The sequence below is a fragment of the Acipenser ruthenus genome, chromosome 13 (genome assembly GCF_902713425.1).
Source record: "Acipenser ruthenus chromosome 13, fAciRut3.2 maternal haplotype, whole genome shotgun sequence".
Taxonomy (NCBI): Eukaryota; Metazoa; Chordata; class Actinopteri; order Acipenseriformes; family Acipenseridae; genus Acipenser; species Acipenser ruthenus.
The window spans coordinates 10,516,467-10,543,068 of NC_081201.1; the positions used below are offsets into that span (position 1 = coordinate 10,516,467).

General features: G+C 39.8%; 1 protein-coding gene across 2 annotated transcripts in view; it reads right to left on the bottom strand.

The window, feature by feature from the left end:
• Positions 1 to 1,034: 1,034 nt before the first annotated feature.
• The window catches only part of LOC117418197 (exportin-6-like), a 47,710-nt gene continuing 22,142 nt past the window's right edge, over positions 1,035 to 26,602 (bottom strand). The window contains exons 8-25 of one of the 2 annotated variants that reach the window (XM_059035653.1): positions 23,801 to 23,927; positions 23,540 to 23,649; positions 22,513 to 22,621; positions 21,927 to 22,019; positions 21,395 to 21,464; positions 20,543 to 20,702; positions 19,884 to 19,976; positions 13,312 to 13,456; positions 12,584 to 12,730; positions 11,535 to 11,724; positions 9,636 to 9,791; positions 9,192 to 9,306; positions 8,623 to 8,794; positions 7,966 to 8,127; positions 5,863 to 5,961; positions 5,481 to 5,711; positions 5,034 to 5,115; positions 1,035 to 4,695 (exon numbers count right to left, since the gene is read on the bottom strand). In XM_059035653.1, the coding sequence (XP_058891636.1) occupies positions 5,080 to 5,115; positions 5,481 to 5,711; positions 5,863 to 5,961; positions 7,966 to 8,127; positions 8,623 to 8,794; positions 9,192 to 9,306; positions 9,636 to 9,791; positions 11,535 to 11,724; positions 12,584 to 12,730; positions 13,312 to 13,456; positions 19,884 to 19,976; positions 20,543 to 20,702; positions 21,395 to 21,464; positions 21,927 to 22,019; positions 22,513 to 22,621; positions 23,540 to 23,649; positions 23,801 to 23,927 (2,215 nt within the window). In that variant the 3' untranslated portion in view covers positions 1,035 to 4,695; positions 5,034 to 5,079. The remainder of the gene's footprint in view (positions 4,696 to 5,033; positions 5,116 to 5,480; positions 5,712 to 5,862; positions 5,962 to 7,965; positions 8,128 to 8,622; positions 8,795 to 9,191; positions 9,307 to 9,635; positions 9,792 to 11,534; positions 11,725 to 12,583; positions 12,731 to 13,311; positions 13,457 to 19,883; positions 19,977 to 20,542; positions 20,703 to 21,394; positions 21,465 to 21,926; positions 22,020 to 22,512; positions 22,622 to 23,539; positions 23,650 to 23,800; positions 23,928 to 26,602) is intronic. The other variant, XM_034030932.3, reaches the window with a different exon arrangement.

Genomic DNA, 26,602 nt, shown 5'->3' on the forward strand with positions numbered 1-26,602 from the left:
GGACCAATCAAAACGCAAGACTCTTATGCGGTTTTGGTGGAGTGTGTTGGGGGGAGAGACTTGAGCTAGGGGCGCAGCATTACAGTAACCTACAATTGGCTGATGGAGAAAGTCTACATCTTTCTGTTCATAGCAGATAGAAAAACATTTATTTAGATAAAATGGCCAGCCCATTCCAAAGTTAACAAACTGATAAGAGTATCGATTTTGTTGTTTAATGTTCTTTCTGTTGAAAGCCAAAACTAGTTTAAAACTAACAAAAAAGCAGTAATGTAAATGAAGGAGCAGGACTTTCAAGGCCTGCATTAATAGTAAACAAGGCAATGAGGTTACAGTCCTCATTCCTGAATCTTTCTCCAACACACACTTAAAATACTTTAAACACATGCTGTGTGGATATACCACAAGCCAAAGGACTTCTTTTAGTTGGTTCTCATGTCTTTAAAAATACTGGTATCACATTGCCACAACTGAGCTGCTTGGCTGAGAACCCTGATCCAAACCTGTGACAGCTGCTTCGTGATGGAAACTTGAAACTCAAGGTTAGTTTAGGGACTCTGAAGTCCATTCAAGTTGTTTCATACTTGTTTTGCAGCATTACTGGGGTCTTCCCTTTTCATTTAAATGGTGTTATTGCACCTGGAGTAAACAGATGAAGGGCCATTGTATCAACGTCAATGCATGTAGCACAGCATTCATTTTCAGACATAACCCTATTCACTTTTTGTGTCACTGGTAATATGACCCTTCCACCTTACCCCACATAAATTCATATGGACAGCACAGAACAAGTGTATGTATCACATGGAGTCATAGTACCTGTAAGACAGAAAGGAAGTGAACCTGAGTGTTGAAGCTGAAACAACTGATTTAACTTAAGTAAAAAAAAAAAAAAAAATTCAATATAACAACAGTGAAAGTGTGGTACAAGTCACCATCCATATCAATCAGATGTATGTGAATACCATATACAGGAGATGAAGACAGAAATGTGTAAGGTTTGAAATCTTAAAAAAAATAAGCCAGTCTTCAGGTAGTTTCAATCAAGAGTTTATTCAGGAACAAAGTAAACACTGGAGCAAAGCAAATCAATTGTAATACATGCACCAAACCCCAAGGCATCAATAGTTGGTATTCTGAGCCCTGATATTTTAATTACAAGCGTTCTTATACTAATCACATAGGAAGTGGAAAGCTATGTCAGTCGCATTTAGCCAATCAACACGTGCCACCTCCCTTGATTCATCCAATGGTAAGTGCTTTAAGGTTTAAACACCTTTTTTTTGCTATTAACAAACATTTTAGTAACCAATCAGCGATATTCCTGTTACGTCTGTCGACTATTTTAAGGTTATGAAAATCATATTGCTTGCAACAATTCAACTGACTTGGAGCCAACAAAGGACTCTTCTGTGACTGCCTGCTAGTGATTTTCTCTCTCTAAGGACTTGCAAAGGCACAAAGCCAGTTTTCATCAAAATTGCACCTAGCACTCCTTGCAGCACAACAGAACAAAGTTATGCAAAAACGGTTGCAAGTTGTGTACGTGCAGAGCTACATGACTCGTGAGCACTTGCCAGACTGTTGTAAACACGAAGGGCTTCAAAAGCCTTACAAATGGCTGAAGCTGATGTTGGAGCTTCATTAAGGTAGTTGTGCTTGGCTCCTCAGTGCTGTAATCTTCCACAGAATTCAATACCATGGGCTTGTAGGAGGGTCATTTTGGACAAAGTTTTCTCTGCATGACTGAGGTAGGAGGCTGGCCATATTAGACTAATGGATTTCAAATTAGAACACAATATTAATGAATATGAAACTGGGGTTGTCTACTGCTAGCTCTTTTACAGTCTACAGTGCAATCCAGTTTTTAATCCCTTACCTGCCTCCAGTATTTGCCAGGTAGTATCATTAACTTCCAGCCTTCTGGTGTGCATTTTAAGGTTTAAAATCTAGACTAATTTGCATTGGCTGAATTAAAGATATGTCTGCCCTCCTTTACTGCCGCAAGATGCACTGAAAAAATGCATGCCAAATAAAAGCAACATGCAATCAAGGAACAAGAGTTTTGGGGGGTGGGAAACGACCATGGAATAAATCTTTCAACAGTAGCGTGCGGCTAGTCTTTTTATCAGTGTACAATATCTCAGAGTCCTGGTCTCTTGGGGGTAAACTGTCCTCTCCACCACCTCACAATGCCATCCAAGCGGCATAAAACGTTCAGAAAAGTGCTGTTATGATTAGAAGTTACAGTAGGAGCCAGAGAACAGTATTCTCACAAATTAATTTTGGTTTTCCAGACATTATTGGGCGTGGCCCGTTTATCCTGCCATAATCCTACCAGTTAAATGGTTAAGTGTTAAAAGCAATAGGACCCCAGCGTTTCCAAAAGTCAATTCAGCCTATAGTTTAAGACACCTGCAACTGGGATAGAGTCGAAATCACTTTGAATTCAATACGTTTCCACTGACAGCAGAGCAATATCAACTGGAACTGCCGTTCCGAGTGATATTCTTACTGAGAGACTGTGCTCCACTTGCTCCGCTAGAGGATGTTACCTAACAGTGGATTGCAGAAAATAAACATTTAAGCAAAACCAGGGGCTGTGAATAAACCTTACATACCATCAGGAAAATATTGGAGGTTGGTCATTTGCTAATGGTAGTTCTATGAAACACGATACACAAGTTATCTTTGACCGTTGTGTAACTTATGGTTGCAGACTGTATTGTAGAACGCAGACGGAACCAGCACCAGCTCTATGAGATATGAACGAGATGTTGTTTTACTTGGCTCACGGACATGACGAGAAAATGCACTTTCAACTTGATTAGAGGTAGCTATATCCATTAACATATTTCATCATCTGTCTACATAGATTCTGTTGTGGCCTAAATGACAAAGAATTTAAAATTCTTTGTCATTAACATGGAGTGCAAGATCTACACTCAGTAAAATTGGTGTAGTGTAGTTGCCCCCAACAGGTTTGAATGGGGGCATGGTTTATAATGTTAATGAGACACCAGAAAAGTACAGTTTACATCTTTAGCAGGCCATCTAAATCAACTTTTTTCACATGTAACAGGCAATATCAGAATGGGATCCATTAAGAGACTGTTGTTCCACTGTAGATCCTCACACACTGTTTAAAAAATACTTCCTAAATGTTGTAGCCAACAAATTACCCAATCCCCCTCAATTAAAGTAATTTAAATCTGCTTATCAGTAGCAGCTGATTATTTCATATCACTGAAACTACTGCTACTCTTTAAAGATGTTTTTAATCTGTATGCTACTTAGCCTCCCTCTCCCATGTATGCTCATCAGTAAGAGTCAGGGACATTGCGAAGGACTGCAGGTGCATGGACTGCAATCTGATCCAAACAATTCACATGTGCAGGGCAGAATTAAAAACACTGTTTTCTGAACTACAAGGAAATCAAGTTTTACGCAAGGTTAACTGGTTTGAGGTTTATCAAGAATCTATTAAATATTATTCCTACTAAATCCCCCACCCTAGTGTTTTTTTTGCTGTACATCATTCATATTTCTAAATCATTTGTGCAAAGTACCAAGTTAACCATTTAGATGATGGAGTGGTTTTGTGATGCAGACCAGTACCCACTGGAGGCGATGACCAGACCACCAACTTTTCACTTGAGCTGAATTCAAACCCAGGCCTCCAGAGGGAAACGGTTGGTGCCACCTTATGTCCTTTCATTTTTCAGTAGCTATGAAAAAATAATCCAAAATGTTCCAGATACCTCTGAGAATTCAGTGTTCTAAATACTTTATATTTTTCCTTGCTTTCATGAGAAATATTAATTTCCCCAATTAGTTTCTTTCACATTTACACAAAGTCATTTTAATAGATGTCCATGTAAGAAAAGTGAACTGTACAAAAACATACAAGGTTAAAAGTGAGAAACACATTCAAATTAAAATGGCCAAAACAAATACACAATCATAATGCAAGCCTCAGTTAAAAATAATATAAAAAAATATATATATAAGCAGCACATGAACTACTAACTGTACAAAACAAGTTTGTAGAACATAAGCACTTTATTCAGTAAGCATGGCTCTTCAGTATCAGCATGGAATGATATGACCAAAAAATTCAGTTTCAAGACTCTTGGGGGTTCATTCTCCCCTTCAGGAGATGAACTGAAGGCAATGTCAAAAACACAAATCAAGAAAAAAAGTGCTGAAACAAAAGGCTGCCTCCCTCAGCGCAGTGGAATGATATAAAAAGGGACCCGTCTGAAATACTACAGCCTTCTTTATTTGGCCTCATCATGATTGTTGGCATCGACATTCGTAAATAAGAATTAAAAACAAACTAAAATAGATAAATCCATTGAAATCTGCGGACGTAAAAAAGGTGCAAAAGTCCCGTCCTTCCCCGCAGCTCCCTTCTTGCAACACAAGGCTCAGCTCCAGTGGCCTGGCAGCCAGCCGTCTTGGAGCCACCAGAAGTCAGGATCCAAGAGATGAGAAGTGGGTGTAGAGTTGGGTTCAGAGAGCCTGTGGGAGCCCTGGGTGAGCAAGAAGGGAGTATCCAGCTGGCAATACCGATGAAGTCCACTGCAGCAGCTATAGCTTCACGGTCCCAGGAGGCAAACTTCCATTACACAGTCTGTAGTACCGTAGGTCGTTGACCAGTCTGTGCACACTCTGTGTGAAGGAGGGCAGGTCCTGAGAACAAGAACAGGTATAAGAAGTCATATTTACATGTTACTTTGGAATGCTTATTAAAACGCATCTTATACAGACAGTAGCGTCACAAGTCACAAAATCGGGCAGCTTGGGTTATTCAGTTTTATTTAGCAATAAAAGCAACCTAATAAATTTAATGACAGACATTTGACGAAATATTTTAAAAAATGTCTTCAAATTGGAAATACAAAAGAAAAAAAAAAAATCTAATGCTGTACCTAAAAAGGTAAAATGATTATTGGAACACTTTAAAATAGACATTGTTACTGTACACACACAGTACAATAAACACAACAATGCCTCCACAAAATCTTTACCTGTTATTAGCAGGAGCCTGTTCAAACCATTCCCATAGAAAGACCTTCACGTGCCCGTACTGGGGCAATACACGACTCGCCGCTGGATTACAGAGTCAGATTTACATCAATTTTAGGCAGGAGAGAGATACACAAATCATGCCGGATTCCAGAATATATTGGTTCTGGATTGTAGAGGCTATCACACCATTCATTTCAATACGGATTTGATCAGAACCAAAAACCATGCCAAATTATACAGAATGCTGGTTTGAAGAAGGGATGGATTTACTGTACACTGAACAGCCCAAGCCGTTGAATTTGTAACACTTGATTTTAGAATTATAGATTTACTGTCAGGCATATAGAATAGGATTCCAGTATTTCTAAATGCGTTCTACATGGTTTGAAGGACACAATGAAGGCCTTTGCCCAGGAGCCTGGCTCCAGGCTGCAGTTGACTCATACCCGGTCCATCTTGAAGTTTCGTCCCAGCACGGTGCGCTGATTGGAGTCCACCCCCTGGCAGCTGTTGAGGAACTCTGGCAGGAAGGCAGAGTAGAAGCCGTCAAAATCCACGGAGGCCATGTTGTAGACGGCCAGGGCGATGTCGTCCTGCAGCAGGTCGTGGCTCTTGTGCACCAGCACCTGCAGCAGCACGTTGAGGAAGTGGAACAGCATGGTGGTGCGGAACAGCTTCTACGAGAGAGAGCGAGAGACACAGACAGAATAAGTCCTGAAGTTCCTGGAAGTAAAGCATCCATGCAAAATACAAATAAATTGAGAAATGCCACATTTCCAACCTCACCCAGACAAAGCTCCGCTTGGAGAAGCCCCCTCCAACACTCACCTTGTGATAGAGCTTCTGTTTACTATTGAGAGACTCCAGGTAGGAGAGATTCTGTTTGAATATGTGAATGTCTGGCTGCAGAAAAGACTGTCCGAAAGCCTGGGGGAGGGATACAGGACACAGGTTACAATAGGAAAACAGCAGAACTCAACACTATATGGCATGAAGTTAGTCTATATATAAACCTTTACATATTAGATGCCCTAAATTATTAGCAGGGATTCTGGTTTTGTGCTGAGAAAATCAAATCTAATATTCAGCACAATCGTTAATGTTTTAATAAAACTCTGTAGGTCAACCTATGTCACTATAGAACTCCTGTAATGCACATTGCCTGCATCAGATGGCTCTCTCCAGTTATCTGCACACTCCACATACAGGAGATGTTACAAGGCCCATTCAAAAATAGATGAATAATCTTTATTAATCCTTTAAGGAGCGGGATCGTAAACATGTAACGTGTAAACACGACAAAAAAAAGCACTTTGTTTTGATGACTTACAGGGCCATCGTACTTTGCAGCACATATCATTGGATAGGGGAGGGACTGACATTCACTTCCTGATAGTTATTATTTTTTTCATATGACATCACTGAGAGGGGCATTTAGTGTCTAAAGGGAGGAGAAAGTTTTGGCAGCGCAGAGAGAAAAGACATCACAGCCTGCGTCAGAGAAACTTGTAAGAAAGTTAAATCCAATGTATTTGACAGTTACATTAGAAAATGTATTCTGTCTCAATTATATATATACATTTTTACAACATTTATAAAATATCAAGAAACGAGTGGATATAAGCAGATACTATTTCATAAACTAAATGCATCAAGTACATTTTTTCCTTATTATTGATAATGGAATGAATAACTAATTTTATTTATAAATATTTATTTTGAGAAAAAAAAAAAAGAGAGTAGTGTCCATTATTGCTTAAAGACCCTGAAAATAAACGTGTATCATGTCATTGCAATCACTCGGGTGAAACAATGTCTTGTAATTTGCCCAAACATCAATATTTTCCAACAAAATATTCAGGAAGTATTGCAAGGTCCCACAGGTCATAGAATAACAAGTTTTTATACATGCATCTCTAAGCAGAATACATAATAAAAAACACTTTGCATTTAAGAAAATAAAATAAAAAAGGAGAGAAGTTTGTATGGTTTCTGAAGTAATTTACAATGTCCCCCAGAGTGTTCTGAAAAAAGGGACACCATTTCCAAAATGCTACTCAAAAAAAAAAAAAAAAAGCCAAAAAACACCTGGTCCTGGGGAAATAAGATAGCCTGCACACACAAGTGAGGAAGCAAAATATTCCTATTATATTAATATTGAATGGCACTTTAGACAGAAGAGGTCCAAAAAGTGGGGCTACTAATTTTCCACGATCACGGAATTAGTAGGGACAAAGTTTTGCTCAATTCTGCAGTATTGTCTTTTTCTCCTTTCCGCGGTTTTTGTTTTTCACTCCACCCAGCCAAGTTGAGTTAATTGATCATGTGACTTCACTGACACTTCTCTGCTGAAACCCAACATGGTGGCTGCACCGACAAAGAAAAAAAATGCAACGTTTCAGCAAGACACAGCTAAAACATGTTCTGATGATCTGTACGAGATGGTGGGATACTATTCTACAAGTTTTGCTGTCACTTCAATTGATTGCTTTACTGTGTAAAGAGGAGTATGTAGTCACTACACTACACTTCGCTTGTTTCATAAAGACATTCTGTCTGGAGACACACCTCTTGTTAAACATCGCAAATAAGGCAGAATTAGCTAAGAAACAATTGGGAGGATTAATTATGCATTTACATTAAAAGGGGCGCTATTTAAAAATTACAAATTACAATGTGAACATGTTTGAAGTGTCTTCAGGTTCTTTCTTTTATATTTCAGCAACAAAAGTGATCGAAAATCTTGACTTAAATAAAAGAATTGTGGTAATATTTATTAATTTCCTTATATTAGCGATCAATTATTTTTATTGTCAAATCCCAGCTTTAATTATTACCAAGTTCATAAAAAGTGGATAAAACAGAATTTGCTATTCCCCAGAACGGAAAATCGGGTCTGTTTTCATGTAGAGTAGATCTCCTGCTGCTCACCTGCATGATGGCGATGAACTGGGCTTTATTCTCCATAGGCTCCTCTGAGACACCCCGCTGTACACTGGCCAACACAGATGACTTAAAGAAGTATCTCCAGTTGTGATGAAGGACCTGGTACAGCAGCTCAAACAACTCAGCCTTCACATCTGGAGAGGGACGCTGCAGACACACAAACACACACAGCCACCTTCACACCCTGTCTGCAGAGTCTGAACACAAACATGTGGGGACCCAAGAGAACAACTCAACCTGCTTCAGCCTGTAGCTTCTTAAATACCTAACAATTCTACACTGTTCCTTAACTCCAATCAGTATGCCACACTGCCACCCTCCAAGTCCTCCAGCCATATCCACTAGGCAACAATGCCACTCTCCAGTCCTTTCCATCCCAGTCAAGTCCCAACAACTAGGCCACGCTGCTTACCTCCCAGCCACCCTGATCACTCAGCTTCCCCCCCCCCCCACTATGCTATGCTGTCACAATCCCTCAGCTATAACCACTATGCAAAACAGCCCTCTTTCCTTCAGCAATAACCACTATGCCTACATCCCAATTTCTCAGCTCTATACAAAACAGCCTCCCTCTCTGTCCCTCAGATATAACCACTGTGCCATACTGGCTCAGCTCAGTCCTGGTGGTTGGGCCTGCCTTACCTCAGCCACGATGGGGTAGACCTGCTCCATGCACAATGAGATGATGCTGGGGAGGAAGGGTTTGAAGGCCTGGCCGGGTTCCTGCACCACCACCTGCAGGATCTTCAGGAACTTCTCCACAACACGGCACCCAGCACTGCCCTCGTGGAGGATACTCTCCGACAGCTGCTCTCTGCAGGCAAGAGGGCATCAGACACTCTGCCTGACTCACAGAGACAGGAGCCACTCTAGCCGACTCATACATACAGATATAGTCAAGAGCCACTCTGCTAGGGGAACCTAGAGAGTCTCAGAGGACACAACAACAAGGGCAGGTCAGCAACTCCGCCCTCAAAAGCATCAGGTTAGGCAAACAATTGTATGTTTGTATCAACCCTCACCATTTCATCCTCAAGTTTTTCACTACCCATCTTCATAACTAGAATGTGTGATTGTAACAAAAACTATACAGCAATCACACACAAAAAGGTACTGTTGTAAAATCTCGAGTCAGGTGTTTACATCAATGATACAAACACATCTTACTCAGCACAGCTCCAGATTGAGTGTTTGGCTTTATAGAAAGGTACCTTGTAAACATGTTTAAGAAGGTCTGGATGATTTGTTCTGTGAATGGAACTCCCATTTGAACCCTCAAGCCTTGGAGCAGAGTAAGAAAGAAACTCAGCATCTCATCTGTCACATCTGGAAGAGACAGTCAAAGTCAGAACATACATCACAAGTAAGTATCACACAAAGACCCACAGTTTGAATTATTATTTTGTTCCGAGTTCCACATCTGAAGAGCAACAAAGGTATTTCAAAAGAATATGCCTCTAGGAATTAATTGTCCTAACAAACTGAACATTCACGGTTTCTTGCTTAGAACCATCACATTTATGGGTTTTAAATACATGGAAGAGTCAAACTAAATTCAAGAGACTGCATTACATTTCATTATAGAAAAAGCTCTGCTTTCCCACCATCCCCAGACTGAAATCCTGCCTCCACCTCTGATTGCAGGTGTGCTGTACCTGGCTGGTGAATGAAGACTGGGAACAGTGCCAGGGAGACCTGCACGGACTCCTGCAGAGACTGGTAACAGATCTGCCGTGACTTTGTCGACTCTCCAGAGATGCTGTCCACAACATCCTTCAGAACTCGCAGCGTCTGGTGGACAATGGCTTTCACTGCAAGATCCACAACAGGCATTAGGGAAAAACAATGGCAACCATCATACTTCGTCTTGGTATTACCTTCTCGCCATCAGTTGAAAAATTGTAACTGAAGAGAAGAAGGGAAGCACTGTTTGAACTGTTACATGTCCTCCCAAAAATGTGACTGCCACATTACAGGTAGGTGAAAACATTTCAAAATGATCAACATCCACTGCATGCAAAACAAAACCACACTGCAAATTTAAAGAAGAGTCACCCCTCCAAGATATAACCTTTAGAAGATCAATGCAATAGGTATCGGTAACAAGGAGGGATGTCTAGTTTACTGCTACTAAATGTTTAGCTGTGCACCAACAACTGGCTTCATAGACCCCGACTAGCACTAGTTTTGGACTAACTTACCTAAGGTAACTAAGTTGTCCAAGATTAGTGCTAAACCAGGGTCTGTATAACTAGACACATGTTTAACTAAACCTAGCCCCTAAAACACTTTATATGTTTTTGCTTTGATTGTACTTGCACAGTTTATTTTGGTACTTCACTGCTGTATTAGTATATCAAAGGGTGCTCTGGATGTAAATTATGCTTTGTAGCCTGTCGGATGTTTTGCACTAGTTTAATCTTTTGAATTGAGGTTGAGTATGAACCCGATGTGTCCCAGCAATTTCTAGAATATCAATCCTCAACGGTTTCTTCTCAATGGGTAAAGTTAAACTGTGATTCAGCAGCGTACGGTTCAAACAAATTTGTGTTCTTATACAGTACAAGCCTTGAATGGTAATTTAGTCAAACCCCAGAGAGCTGTGCTCATGTCTATAAATAGTCCCTGCATTGTTTGCTTTCTAGTTACCATTAGCATATAAAAGGGTTTAGGATAGGGAAAGCCCTTATGAAAACACTGCTTACTCCCAAGCAATGGAAACTGAACCTGGTAAGTGGTGTGTTTACAGCAAAACAAGCAAGCAGAACATTATTAAGATGTACAATATTATATTTACTTGCAATTTATCAAAAGGGCTATTCTTTTGAGGATGCACGGTTCTTTACAAGGTCTGGTCTCTGTGTTGAAGTTGCAGCTAGCACTCCACATAGCAGGCATGATAGTTTCTAAACAGGCCAGGTCCCGGAGAGGGCAAAGCGCAACAGTAAATAAAGTACCGTAAGGATTGAGGGTAAATTGAGGGTAAAGACCACCAGAGTTTTTATTTTCCGAGTAATTACCTTTAGAAATTTGAAGTTGTTAGATATTAGATGGATTAAAAAAAGTGTTAATTGCTCAACACAAAACAACATGTTTTGTCATTCTAACTCTTTGTCATTTGTCTTTGTCAGACGGCTAAACACTAACCGGGAGCTGTCTCTACAAGCCAGCACCAAACCCGGATTACATTGTACCACTGTCTCACGAAATTTTGTCTTGCAATACCCCTGCACAAAGAGCACTCACTGTCAGGAGAAGTGACAGAGTCTGTGTTGGGTGTAATTATAAAGTGTCGTCGTATTTCGGGACTGAAACCCTTGTTTTGCACGGAGCGATACACATTGTTGTGTAGCGCCCGTGTTTATTATTTAAGTGTTGTTGGCATGCAACCCAGCCAAATAAAGGACATGTTTTTATCAAACTTTCACGGTCTTGTGTGTGTTATTCCTGAGCACTACACCTGCACACTGCAAACCACCTGTCACAATGGCTTTTAGCCTTCATTAGCATAACCAGTCACAAGCCAAAGCCAATGGTAGGTGATGAAAACTTACTGTCCTCGAGGCCCACTCTGCGTGGCTGCAGGCTGGCGCTGCCCCTCAGCAGGCTGTAGTGGCGGGTCAGGGCAGACAGGAGGTTGGCATGGTTGGTGGATCGTGTGTGCCACTGCTGTTCACTCTCTGGGAGGCTGGGCCAGGGCAACAGCAGAATGTTGGAGAGAGCCCTGCACACCAACACCTGGGCCTGGCAACACAGAAGACACCACACTGAACAGGCTTGAAACACTTAAAGCTATTAAAAAACTAAAAGGATTCCAGTTTAAAGGTCACAACACATCAGACGCGATGCAATTTTTCATTTTTCATTTTTAATTCCAATGCAATTGCTATTGACAAAACTATGATCAAGACTGGTATATACTCGTCAACGTGATGTAGTAATTATGAGTGTCTTCTCCGACGGCATTTCAACACATATGGCAATAAATCATACATACCAGGCTTATCCAGTGCCATCGAAGTGGACTCCCATATATTACCTTTCAAATCTGTATCTTTACAATTGCAGTAATGTTTGCCATAAAACTGTATTTTTCCATTTCCACGTGCATTGAAGCTGTTCTTTTTGGTCAAATCCCTAGTTGTCGCAGGACAACTTGCAAAAAATAGGTTTCAATTCTATTTATTTCTTGTCGCTCCAGTGTCGCCTGTGGTGTGAAAGTATATGTTCTATTCATTTTGTCGCACGGCTGCAGTTTTGCTTGTCGCATCGCGTCTGGAGCGTAGCAGCATTCTTCCAAGCGTACTGTGCATTTTACTTCACTGGACACCAAACCTTGTTGGCTTTCCAGATGGTTTACATTCCCTTAAGATATTTTTAAATGCTGGCAGACAAGCCCTTTGAAGCTTTATTGCCAACCTGGAATAAGGGAGGTGGTTTTGAATTTCAACAGCAAGTTCAGCTGTAGCTTAGGAAAGCAGAACTAAAAATGGGAGATGATCTAGTCTTGGAGGACTGCACAAGTCAGACAAGGACAAATTCAAATTCCAAAGTCCACTCGCTCTATACATACGTTAGAAGATCTTCAGTGTAGGCTGCTTACCTCTGGGGGGAGCCTTCGAGCAGAACTGTCTGTGATGAGGTTGAACAAGTTTTGCACTGCGGGCACCGTCACTAGGAACACTGGCCGAACCGTTGTGGAAATGGACACCAGCAAATGGCACGCTGACAGCAACAACTTCTCCGGCACCTGAAAACGGCAAGAGGCACAATCACCTGTGAGTGTTACATCCGTCCTTCAGACGAGGCGTAAAACCGAGGTCCTATTGTAAGTGACTCTGCAGAGGCAGTTTTGATGCATTGTTCACCCCCTAGTCCTTAGGATAAAAGCGTCTGCTAAATGACCAATTTATTATTATTATTATTATTATTATTATTATTATTATTATTATTATTATTATTATTATTATTATTAGCAAAATAAGGCATCTGTAAGAATGAGTTTAACCACTAGTTCTAACAAGATTGTACTGTACTTGTCAACTACTACTTGTGCTATTTCAAATGTACCTTCCTGGAAAATATAAAATCATGCGTCTGTGGTTATGGTGCACACACTGTCCATACATAACATCCATCAGATTTTTGCAGTACATGTAAATGGTGTGTGAAACTCTACTCTGATAATTAAAGACAGTTTTAAAAATAATAATAATAATTGTATGTCACCGTATTGTCATAACTATAAACAGAGATGGTGCCCTGTGCCAGGCCCATTTAGCAACTTAGAATTGTTCAGGTTAAAATAAAGTTTTACAAAAGTAGCTGCACCTTAGAACCAATGAGAGGTGTGGTGGCATCCATGGCGGAGGTGATTAGAGACACGAATCGCTCCTGGTTCTGTTGCTGTACCTCGCTGTAGAACTGGGCCAGCCAGTGAGAGTAGGCTTGCAGGGCTGCCAGGGACTGGGCATGGCTGTAACAGAGAGGGGTGGTCACTCTTCACTTCCTTACAAACCAGTGCAGCACACCAAAACACATATGCGGTGGTGTGTAATATTAAATTACTGTACCAGTGGCACAATGGGATTAACTTTCAGTTAATAAATATCAACCTTAAAATCGAGACTCCACCATCTCGAGGTAAACCTATCATTTTGAGAGCATTCTTGCAAAGCAATAACATATGCATATTTGTGTCCGTCTTGCAGCTGATTCTCTGATTTCCCTCTGTAAAAATGCACGTCACATTCATGCAGAGCTCGCTCGGGCGCTAGTGAATCTACTCGTACAGGGGGGGAGCAAAGCAGGCGCCTGGTGATTCTGCTTCTATGGAGTGGGATGGGAATTTCTAATTATTTTAATGCCAGCAATGAGCCATGATGTCTATAAACATTATGACAAGTTTGAAGTGTCTTCAGGTGCTTTACGTACTACTACAAGAGTGATTTAGGGAAGAAAAAAAAAGTGATAAAAAGTGGTGGGGGGGGGGGGGGGATTCCCCAAGAATGGAAAAAAATAGTAGCCCTAAAGATGGTTACAACTGAAGGCAGTGCAGACACCAATGTTTTATGCAGTAGTATAAAGCAATTCTATGCAGGCTACCAGTTAAGCATGCAGTCTGTATCCGATAACAACTGACAGGGCTGTATAGGATCTCAGACAGGCTTCATAAAAAGGTAAACTTCATATAAATGCCATATATAAATGCTATAATATATATATATATATATATATATATATATATATATAATTACACACACACACAGACACAGACACATACACACACTGATGCACACAATGAAAACACAACAGTCTAAGTTTTACATCAATAGCTCATTGGGAACATACATAATGTTATTTACATTTTAAATAGTGAGCATATAGGTTTGTTGATTGTTTGAGTAGTATTGTTCCTTGGGATAACACAATACTGAGCTCAAGTCATGCGATTTCATAAAAATGCCAGGTGCTCAGTGGTTTGGTATTTGAGTTGAGTTAAAATTGCCAAAATGAGTTGATTAAGAATATGTATTAATAGCCATTCCAAAAGACTAATTAATGCAAGAACAGCGAAAGACACAACCATGCCCCACTTGAGTAATGAAGATTGCCTGGTTGCTATCGGCATGATTGAAGGTGGCCTGTCTGAAGGTAGCGTTGTTCAAGCCAACCGGTGGGGCGGTGGAAGTGTGATGATGTGGGGAGAATCTCCTTTAACACAAGAACGCCTTTGGTGCAGATTGAGGGCTACCTTACTGCTCAGCGATACATTGAGGCAATAGTTTTTCCATTTCTGCAAGCCAATCCAGACGTGTCGATTTTCCAGCAGGACAATGCAAGACCACACAGTGTTAGGATTACAATTGCACGACTTCAAGAAAACAATGTCAAGGTCTTGCTGTGGCCAGCTTTTTCTCCTGACCTGAGACCAATAGAACATCTGTAGGACCAAATCGCCAGTGCCATCCACAGGAGACAACCGCGACCAGCCAACCTTCGCCAGCTGGCTGCAGCTGCACAGGAAGAGTGGCGGAACATCCCACAGCAGTCTATCCAGAGGCTGATCAGGTCTATGCATCAACGCTGCCAGGATTGTGACAATGCTCAGGGAGGTCATACCCATTACTAATTTTGTAATGTTTTCATTTTGACAGTGTGTCACGTTTCTTACTGAAAACTTATGAATCTTTGATCTGTATTTTTGTATTTTCTGTGATTTTGTTTGATATCCATGTTTAAAATATTTGATATTGTGTTGCGTTTCTTTTGAACATCTATATATATGTATATCTATATCTATATATATCTATATCCCTTTGCAGTCCATTTATTAAGTGCGTGTCAGGCCCAATTTATTTTCACACGCGTAGTTAATTTTAGAAGCGCTGTTTAAAAGTATTTTTTTTCCCCACAGTCAAACGGGTTTAAAAGGCCCTGCATATCAACAAAGCACTCACTAGGCATTTCCAGCCCCGCCCCACCCTTTCGTTCGCTATAGCTTTCACATATGCTAATAAATAAATAATAATAACAATAATAATAATAATAATAATAATAATAATAATAGTCATACATACCGATCGATCATCTCCTGATCACTCGTTTTATCACCAAACTTATCAATAATGCAATCCAAGTCATTATTTTATTACTATAACATCTCAAAAAAGCTCTGCAAATGTCTGTGTTATTCTCTGTGCGCTGATTCAGTAACAGACAGCTTGTTTCCTTATGGCCGCCCCTATCTGATGCCAGGGGCAAGTTTGACTATTCATGAGATACGCCCTTTTTTTTTTTTTTTGTCGGCTTGTCTCAGATCCTGTCGCTCCCACTCGGCTTTCTCGGCTTTTCCATTAGAAAAAATAACTAAAAACCAGTTTTTTGCGTCTTCTTGATGATGTCGGACAGGGTAGGACATTGGACCTGATAGGAATAATTGCAATGTCGGACCAGGTCCGACATAGGACTGCAAAGGGATCTATCTATCTACAGTGCCTTGCGAAAGTATTCGGCCCCCTTGAACTTTGCGACCTTTTGCCACATTTCAGGCTTCAAACATAAAGATATGAAACTGTAATTTTTTGTGAAGAATCAACAACAAGTGGGACACAATCATGAAGTGGAACGAAATTTATTGGATATTTCAAACTTTTTTAACAAATAAAAAACTGAAAAATTGGGCGTGCAAAATTATTCAGCCCCTTTACTTTCAGTGCAGCAAACTCTCTCCAGAAGTTCAGTGAGGATCTCTGAATGATCCAATGTTGACCTAAATGACTAATGATGATAAATAGAATCCACCTGTGTGTAATCAAGTCTCCGTATAAATGCACCTGCACTGTGATAGTCTCAGAGGTCCGTTTAAAGCGCAGAGAGCATCATGAAGAACAAGGAACACACCAGGCAGGTCCGAGATACTGTTGTGGAGAAGTTTAAAGCCGGATTTGGATACAAAAAGATTTCCCAAGCTTTAAACATCCCAAGGAGCACTGTGCAAGCGATAATATTGAAATGGAAGGAGTATCAGACCACTGCAAATCTACCAAGACCTGGCCGCCCCTCTAAACTTTCAGCTCATACAAGGAGAAGACTGATCAGAGATGCAGCCAAGAGGCCCATGATCACTCTGGATGAACTGCAGAGATCTACAGCTGAGGTGGGAGACTCTGTCCATAGGACAACAATCAGTTGTATACTGCACAAATCTGGCCTTTATGGAAGAGTGGCAAGAAGAAAGCCATTTCTTAAAGATATCCATAAAAAGTGTCGTTTACAGTTTGCCACAAGCCACCTGGGAGACACACCAAACATGTGGAAGAAGGTGCTCTGGTCAGATGAAACCAAAATCGAACTTTTTGGCAACAATGCAAAACGTTATGTTTGGCGTAAAAGCAACACAGCTCATCACCCTGAACACACCATCCCCACTGTCAAACATGGTGGTGGCAGCATCATGGTTTGGGCCTGCTTTTCTTCAGCAGGGACAGGGAAGATGGTTAAAATTGATGGGAAGATGGATGGAGCCAAATACAGGACCATTCTGGAAGAAAACCTGATGGAGTCTGCAAAAGACCTGAGACTGGGACGGAGATTTGTCTTCCAACAAGACAATGATCCAAAACATAAGGCAAAATCTACAATGGAATGGTTCACAAATAAACATATCCAGGTGTTAGAATGGCCAAGTCAAAGTCCAGACCTGAATCCAATCGAGAATCTGTGGAAAGAACTGAAAACTGCTGTTCACAAATGCTCTCCATCCAACCTCACTGAGCTCGAGCTGTTTTGCAAGGAGGAATGGGCAAAGATTTCAGTCTCTCGATGTGCAAAACTGATAGAGACATACCCCAAGCGACTTATAGCTGTAATCGCAGCAAAAGGTGGCGCTACAAAGTATTAACTTAAGGGGGCTGAATAATTTTGCACGCCCAATTTTTCAGTTTTTTATTTGTTAAAAAAGTTTGAAATATCCAATAAATTTCGTTCCACTTCATGATTGTGTCCCACTTCTTGTTGATTCTTCACAAAAAATTACAGTTTCATATCTTTATGTTTGAAGCCTGAAATGTGGCAAAAGGTCGCAAAGTTCAAGGGGGCCGAATACTTTCGCAAGGCACTGTATATATCCATATACATATACTGTATATATATACACATACATACATATATATATATATATATATATATATATATATATATATATATATATATATATATATATATACACACATATACACATACATACATTATATACATTATGTGTGTATATATATAGATATATATATATATATATATATATATATACACACACACACACATACATACATACATACATACATACATACATATATATATATATATATATATATATATACACACACACACATATCTATCTATCTATAAACATTATACTATAAAAGTATGATTCAGAATCAGAGGCAGAGCCGCAATAAATGTCTTGTTTACATTTAAAGTAAATTGTTGAGATACTTGTGTTGGAATATTGTTTCAAAATTGTATAATGCAACAAAAATATATTAAATGGGTTAATGTGTGGCTGAAGGTTTCTCACTGATAACACCGTGTAACAATTTTTTTTTTTTTGGTTCCTGGGTAGTAAGTGTTATTTCCTAATTGCTTATGCCTCAAAAGTATAGAAAATGGCTATTATTCCCCACAAACTTTGCTTTTGTGACCAGGACAGTGATATTTTGAAATGTACCTATTTTCCAGAACATGCCAGATAGATTCAGTGCTGAGTAAACTTGGAGTAACTTCTAGAACTTTCCAGTAATATAAATAGTAGTATAAATACAGGGGCCTTAAGCCCACCAGTTCAGTTTAGTTCCAGCTGCCTAAGTGGATACATATCTGCATTTTTCTGAGATGGCATCAAGAGGCTGCAAGCATCCTGCAGACGCATTTTGCTATGTCTGCGGCCAATTTATCAAGACAAGAGCGTAAAAGTAGTCCGTGGAAGCATCTGCCAAGATGTGTGAGGCGGGACTGGCCACAGCGGACCGAGTTCTCTGTGGGGAGGAACGACGTCAAGTGGGAGCCACTGGTGGACCCCCGGAAGGTGCTGATGCCACCACCACTGCACATCAAATTGGGCCTTATGAAACAATTTGTCAGAGCTCTAGATAAGGAGTCGGCAGCCTTCAAGTACCTTCAAGACTTCTTCCCTAAGCTGTCTGAGGCAAAGGTCAAAGCCGGTGTCTTCGTCGGACCACAGATAAAGAAGATCCTGGAGTGCAATGAATTCCCCAAGAAGCTCACTAGTAAGGAGAAAGCGGCTTGGAACAGCTTTGTCGCAGTGGTTCGGGGCTTCCTGGGCAATCACAAAGCCGAAAACTATGTGGAGCTGGTTGAGACTCTGGTGAAGAACTACGGCACAATGGGCTGTAGGATGTCCCTCAAAGTCCATATCCTTGATACTCATCTTGATAAATTCAAGGAGAACATGGGAGCGTACTCGGAGGAGCAAGGCGAGCGCTTCCACCAGGATATACTGGACTTTGAACGCCGCTACCAAGGACAGTATAACAAGAACATGATGGGAGACTACATTTGGGGGCTGATTCGTGAAAGTGATTTACAGTATAATCGTAAATCTCGAAAAACTACTCACTTCTAAATCTTTTGTAGTCATTTTTGTATTACTTTAGTATAAATACATGTTAATTTGGATTCATATGTTGTTTTTTTCTGACTATGTGAACGAAAAGACACAAATTCGCCCGTTTTCTCATTGGAAATAGGTCAATTTCAAAATATCACTATCCTGGTCACAAAAGCAAAGTTTGTGGGGAATAATAGCCATTTTCTATACTTTTGAGGCATAAGCAATTAGGAAATAACACTTACTACCCAGGAACAAAAATTGTGTTACATAGTGTAATTTACCCTCTCTCAGTCAAAACAGCAGGTTTCTCAATATGTAAAAAGCTTTGCGGGAACGCTGATGGCTCCATTTCATACTCGAAAGGGAACCACATTCCGTTTTTACACTGTCAATATCGAACAGATGATCTGAAACGTAGTCACCGCTTCTACTATAGACCCGCCATATTGACATCGCAATACAGCTTTTTCATTTGCTCTTGATAAAAATACTTAAATTTCCATACTTTTTCCAGACCCTTTAACGAAAATGTATATTTTCCATACTTTTTCCAGACCTGGAAAAGGGGTTCTCAAAATCCCACACTTTCTAAACTGCGTACGAACCCTGTGTATACATTTAAAAAAAATTAAAGCATGATTTGTTCATGGCTTGAATCACAATCTATTTGGTTAACCATTGCCAGACCGTTCTTGGAATATGCACCACAGCCAAATCAAGTTCTGCTCATAAACACAAAGTAGATGATGTGACTGCAGCTCAGCTGGGTACTCACACATCAATGAGGTCTGGCTTAAGCACAGTTGGCACAGCAGTTTCTAAATCGTACAGACTGATCCGAGAGCCGTAGCAGGTCACCTCCACCAGCCTAGTGGAAGAAAAAAAACAAACAAACAAACAAAAAAAAACAAAGATAAATTCAGAGACCTACAAGAAAACAGCATGTACTGTATCACTCATTATTAAGCATTTGCCAAAGAGAATTCTATCTGTTTTTATTTTTATTATTTTTTAAAAAGAAATGTTGACCTCTAGAATTAACAACCTGCCTAAATGTGAAATTCTGCTATCTGGTGGCTACTAGTGGTACTTCAGGGAATGATTCTGACAGACACTGGCCGAGTGAGAGCAATACCAGCTTCTCAGACCTCATTGAGATTAGTCTACTTCATAAAGAAAGGCCTTCAGGCTGGTCTTGGCAGTTAAAGCACTAAAAATAGGAGATGACATTCCTACACCAGGGCCACTAAACCCAAATCCTAGGTTTAACATGATCACGAGGACAGACTGAGAAAACAGTAGTACCACCTTACTAGGTGGCTTAGAAACCAGGGTAAATAAAACAACAAAACACGACATATGAGGCTATCTCCGAGTTCCTGTATGGAAATGATTTCATTAGTAATTAAGCTAATTAAGAGAGAAACAAATCACCTTTCCACCACAGTGAGTGCGTCGTTGAAGCGGGCAGCGAACACGTCTCCGATGAAGTACTCCGTCAGCCTCCCCACGGCCTGCAGCAGGGAGCTCAGGTCCCGCAGAGAGCAGTGCAGCCGCCGGCAGTCATTCTCCGCAGCGATGTTCAGCCTCCGTACTGTAGGGAGAGACGAACACATTTTACTGCTGGGCCCCAACACTATTTATAAGCAATCAATCAAACTGGGCAGCAGTGTGTAGTAGTGGTTAGGGCTCTGGACCAGAGGGTCGTGGGTTCAATCCCAGGTAGGGGACACTGCTGCTGTACCTTTGAGCAAGGTACTTTACCTAGATTGCTCCAGTAAAACCCAAACTGTATAAATGGGTAATTGTATGTAAAAATAATGTGTAAAAAAAATAATGTAATTTTATGTAAAAATAATGTGATATCTTGTAACAATTGTAAGTCGCCCTGGATAAGGGCATCTGCTAAGAAATAAATAATAATAATAAATAAATAATAATCAATCACTATTGAGGTTGAACAACCTCAAGATTGTGTGCACCAATTGGGTCCAGGATTGAGAAGTACTCCCATCAGTTTGTATCCATTAATTATATTTTTTGACAACCAAGTGCTATCCTACAGCACCTTTTACATCTGGGTTAGGTCATAGCAACAAGGTAGTATAATGATCAATACTGTATCCATGCCTAGTCATAGCTATACTGTATAATACAGATCCATTAAGAATAATGTCTGTCTGCATATTTAGACCTGTACTATTTTAGATTAAATTCCCTTTTTATACAGAAACAAGAACACCTGTCATTGGGGATTATAAAGCTTCCTTAAGATTTATGCCGCACCTGTGCCGGATGTGACAATGAACTGCTGCAGCCCCAGGTACACATCCAGGTTTTCTTGCAGCACAGGGAACTGAAAGAGGAAAGAGACAGGGATGAGAACCAGGACACAACAACATGCTGTAGACTTTTTATGATAACAAAGAACTGTCAGATAGATCAATCCTAAAGAATTGTGTGTTGAAGAATCTCAACCCCAGGCTGGTTTGCATGTGAACATCCTGCATCTTGTTTAGCAGCTAGGCATAAGCATACTTCAGGAAAATCCACTGATAAGACCTGGCCCAGTTTAATACCTGATTTTCAGTAAGTTTATTCTGCTAGTACTCCACCTTTAGGACTTCCAGGAGAATTAGAAAAACAGACAGCAGTGACTTTCAGTAACTTCACACCCACAAACAATTTCCATGTGACACGCACACACATCAAGGTTCACTGATGAGTGTGCATTTCTTTGCAAATTTTAGTCCTTATTTACTTTCTTTAAAAGTTATGTCTACATTCTTGTTTGAATGAAGAAATGCATGATTTTTACCAGTGTGGAGAAGGCGTGCGTGGGAAGCAGCTCCATGACCTTGGCCACGACTTCCAGGCTCTGCCTCAGATAGCGCTGCCATTCTGTCTGTTGCTGTGGAGACGAAGGGAAATGAAATGAAGAGGAGCCGCGAGAACAACCTGCACAGCCGTGCCGATTCACACTACAAAATGATAAAACGCAAATCCTCATCTTCATTGTGGATACTTAGATTACTCAATTAATGGACTACTGGTACTATACAAACAGAATGAGTCCTTGTTTTGAGTTTCTCTTTCTTACTCTCCAGTAGCTTCTTTACACTCAGAAGCTTGACAGCAGATGCTCACCATGCACATATCAGGATTATGTCTTTACCAGGTGAGCCACTGTGGGAACGGTTTAGTGTTTCTCTTCATTTAATGCTGAAGGCAACTCATGTCTGTTTGAACATCTACCAGTTTGACCACTCAATGTTGACCAACACATGCCGAATGGCTTATATCCTCAATAGGACTCGCCAAATCTGCACAAATACTCATTAAGATTAATTGCTAAACTATGCATAGTGTCTCTGTACACATTGGATCGGGGGTCTCTTGCTTACATCATCATCCAGTGTCTCGTCGTCTAGCTCCTCCAGCTGGGCCTGGTTGTAGCGGAACTGGATCCGGTTCAGCACCTCCTGGAGCAACAGCACCAGTGCGTCCTTGTACCTGGGGGACAGACATGGCACAGTAAAGGCTCTCCCTCGAATGGCTGGCACAGTAGCCTCTCCAATATCGCCCCATAAGTATCCTCAATGGCAGGAATGCTCATAAGGGATGGTTATAGTGAACAAGCAGGATCAAGTGTCATCACAAACAATTCTCTAGATAAGAGAAACATTGTCCACTGTGACAGCATTACTGAATAGATACATTTTTTTATATGGGGGAGTAGTTGGTGCAAATAAGTTATTTGCAACCAATTCCTCGTTATTTAAGCACAATGTACAGCATGAATAAAGGTCCTGCTATGACAAATTACTAGGAATGTTTCACCCAAATAGAGGAAGCAGAGCACTACATTACACATAAAGCTTTTAAATGAACATACTGTGGTCAACTCGGTGCCTTGCTGCAAGACTACAGGGGACCTATATAAGGAAGTGGCTGGGCACTTGGCTTGTAAAGACTCGGAATGCAGAAGTGATAAGCGCAGTCACCTACACCACTGAGGGGTTTTCATTTAAAAATAAAAATCTCCTTTTTACAATTTCCTGTGTTTGTGGGAACAATTCAGAAGGGTGAGCTGCAGTGTTTATGGAGTCTATGCCCCCCGTTCTGCCCAAAGTGTCACTTCTGCATCGTGAGTCCTGAAATTTCCTTCCTTACACTGATGCAACCTATAGTACGACTTTCACTTTATCTCATTCTTGCACATCAGACGGAGGCCACGTGGCAGTGGTTAGCGTTCGTCAGACAGAAAACCCCAAATGCAAGGCAAATTAAGAACAAGCATTACTTTGAAATGGATCAATACATTTAGTCTTTTTAGTATTGGGAAACTGGCATTCTGGGACGCACCAGACTGCAAGAACGTGATGTGCACATTAAAACAGGTCATGCATTTTCCTCATTTGAGAATCTTACCTATTTAAGACTGTGTCTCTGTCTGCCAAGCGGCTCTTGATTTTAGTGGTCAGGTAGTCCAGGAAAATAGTCCAGATATCCAGGCAGGAGAAATAGCCTTCATGAGTGGGCTGCAAATACACAACACAGCTGTATAGAAAAGGGCACTACAATATCCCCTACCAATCTGTGATCACAAAGACAATTCCGAATTGCAGAATTTTTAAAAAGGTCAAGAGTTTGAAAGCCAATGCTGGTGACCCAGTTTAACAGTAGCCATACCTGGTGGAAAGTGTATTTGAACAGAAGTGCCAAAAACTCCACGACTGGGAACTGTGAGTTAGACTCAATCCGTCTCAAATGGACACTCACAAAGAGGCGCAGGAAGTCTGTGAACTTCTCCACGTAGCTGCAGAGCAAAACATAGCAAAAGAAAAAAAGGAACAGATCAGAAATGTACACAAAAAAACACAATTCATTTAGAATATTAATAAAAAATTGTAAATGCTTTTAAAACAAAACTAATTGTGTACTTTAAAAACAATATGAACTAAGCTTACTAATTTCTGCTTAGCAAAAGTGACCAACTACCCTATGTAGGATAATTTATGCCTAAATTAAAAATAAATAAATAAAAAACAAAACACACAAGTATTTCTCATTTGCGTCAATCACACTGGAAGGGGGATGACAATACTGTTGGTGCGTTCGATTATCTACTAGCTGGTCTACCAGGTTTGAGTTGGCGAAGAATCGAGAAGCAGTATTATTAATTTATCCACGATGGTGTTGATTGTGCAGCTCACACGTCTATGAAAGCACAATCTGATAAAAACAATCACTGTAGGTCTAAACATGTAGTTGACTGAATACGTGTAATTCAAGTCAAATTACAAACAGTTAAGGAGAGCCTGGGTTGTTTTTCCACTGCAGAGCCGAGCTGTGATAATGATGTCACACGCAACGAAAGACAGTTGTTATTAACTACGGTTATTAATTAACAGTTTGCCAAAAGATGCGCAAACAAATGGTGTTCAAAAATTAATAGACCAACGGTACAGCTGTATCTGGTATCGCTACATTTTGTAGATATATTTAGGCATTTCTTTATAATCAACAAATTTTACTGATTATATTTCAATTACTTCTGTTGAAGGGGAAAAATTAAGGTTTTAAAATTATGACTTGCCAAGGAATCCCGTTTAAGGATAGTTGTGTTTTCTAGAGTTGTTTTTTGTTTGGGTGCTAAAAAAAATTAATAAATAAAAAGCACTCTCTTGCTCTCAACTGCCTGAAATCTTCTCTTAAGCTCTTTTGAATCACTAACTCTCCAGGGTTGATAATGCTGCATAACAGAATATTAATAATAATAATAATAATAATAATAATAATAATAATAATAATAATAATAATAATAATAATAATAGGCTGGAAGTTTATTAACTCATTAAATATAACTTAATACAAGAAAGAATGGCAACCTGAAACAAAATATTATAAAAATAATTGTTAATTAATAAATAATTACAATTATTTGTATAAAATGGGATTGTCACAGTTTCAGCCTTAATTTGAGTTCTGTATATGATAAAAGCTGTAGTTAGCATTAGCTATCCGTTTTGACTGCAATTAACTTGGCATGTTTATATTTTAACTGTTTTACAAGTGTTGTGTATGGAACAGTAGACCTTTAATTGAGTCCAGTTGTAATATCGGAAACAGCATGCTGCAGCTCCCATGCTCAATGTTTTAGTGAAGTCCTGATTTGACAGCATATAACACTTATGATTACATGTTACCATTTACTTTTCAGTAAAAACAAGTTTAAAATTGCAGCGAGTTAGTTGCAATGTAACTAAATCTATTATATCTAGGACGCAAGATGCATGTTGACTCAAAACTTTACTGATGCACTATGATTTGACTGGCGAAAGAGAACGCTGGTTTATTGGAGTTCACTAAGATAACTTTCAGCTTGATTCAATAACCTTTTCACTTCCTTTTTTGTTTAAATGTTTAGCTTTTTGCTGCATTACAGCCCTTCATGAATTATTTTATTTATTTATTTCTAAGTTTCCAGGGCATTTTGTTCATGGCAAACACACAAACCTCAAGTGTACTTTTATTTTTCGCTGCTCTTGATCTACATTTCTTAAATGCAGCTGTTTATTTTAAGCACAATTTTTATACAACAGTACTCGCACACATTTGGTCACCATCACAACTGTTGCAAGAAACTGTGGTTCGCGTATTCTGCTGGTGTTAATACAGCACCTCTCTGCACTTACAAGCATTTTTATTCACTGGCCTTTTCGCACTTCAGTTTATTAAAACATGTGATATGCTTTATATATATATATATATATATATATCACACATACACATATATACAGTACCAGTCAAAAGTTTGAGTACACTTGCTTGAAACCAGGCTTTTCATGATTATCTGTGCTTTTAACTGTATAAACTTGTCTATAAACACTTAATATTTCATTATATGATACATGTACTTATATAAGCTGATAATCATAAGTGAATTGCATTCAAAAATTTTATTTTTAAATGAAAATGTAAATCTTGTCAATTTCAACGAAATGGTCACCCAAAGCAAGGGGATTTCAGTCTGAAGCCCAAGTCAGTTAAAAGTCTGAAATGTGTATAACACAGTGTTAGAACACTGGCCTAACTATAAAAGTGTCTTTGTTAGATGTTCTCCGAGTTAACTAGCATGTTACCTAATTAACCTTTTGTCACCAATTATTGTTAACAGGTGAGGGTCCATGATTACTATAAATATAGGTAGCATAGGCATAAGTTTGTCATTCCTGAATGTAAGGGAGCAGAAAATGGCAAAATACACTTAAGTAAAGAAAAAAGACAGACAGTCTGTAATTACTTTAAGAAATGAAGGTCAATCTTTAAGACAAATCCCAAGAGCTTTGCAAGTGTCTGTAACTGCTGTGGCCAAGACAATCAAACGATTTGAAGAAACTGGCACTCATGGGACCGAACAAGGTCAGTCAGGCCAAGGGTGACCTCAGAATCAGAGAACAAGTTCATTCGAGTCACAAGTCTGCGAAACCG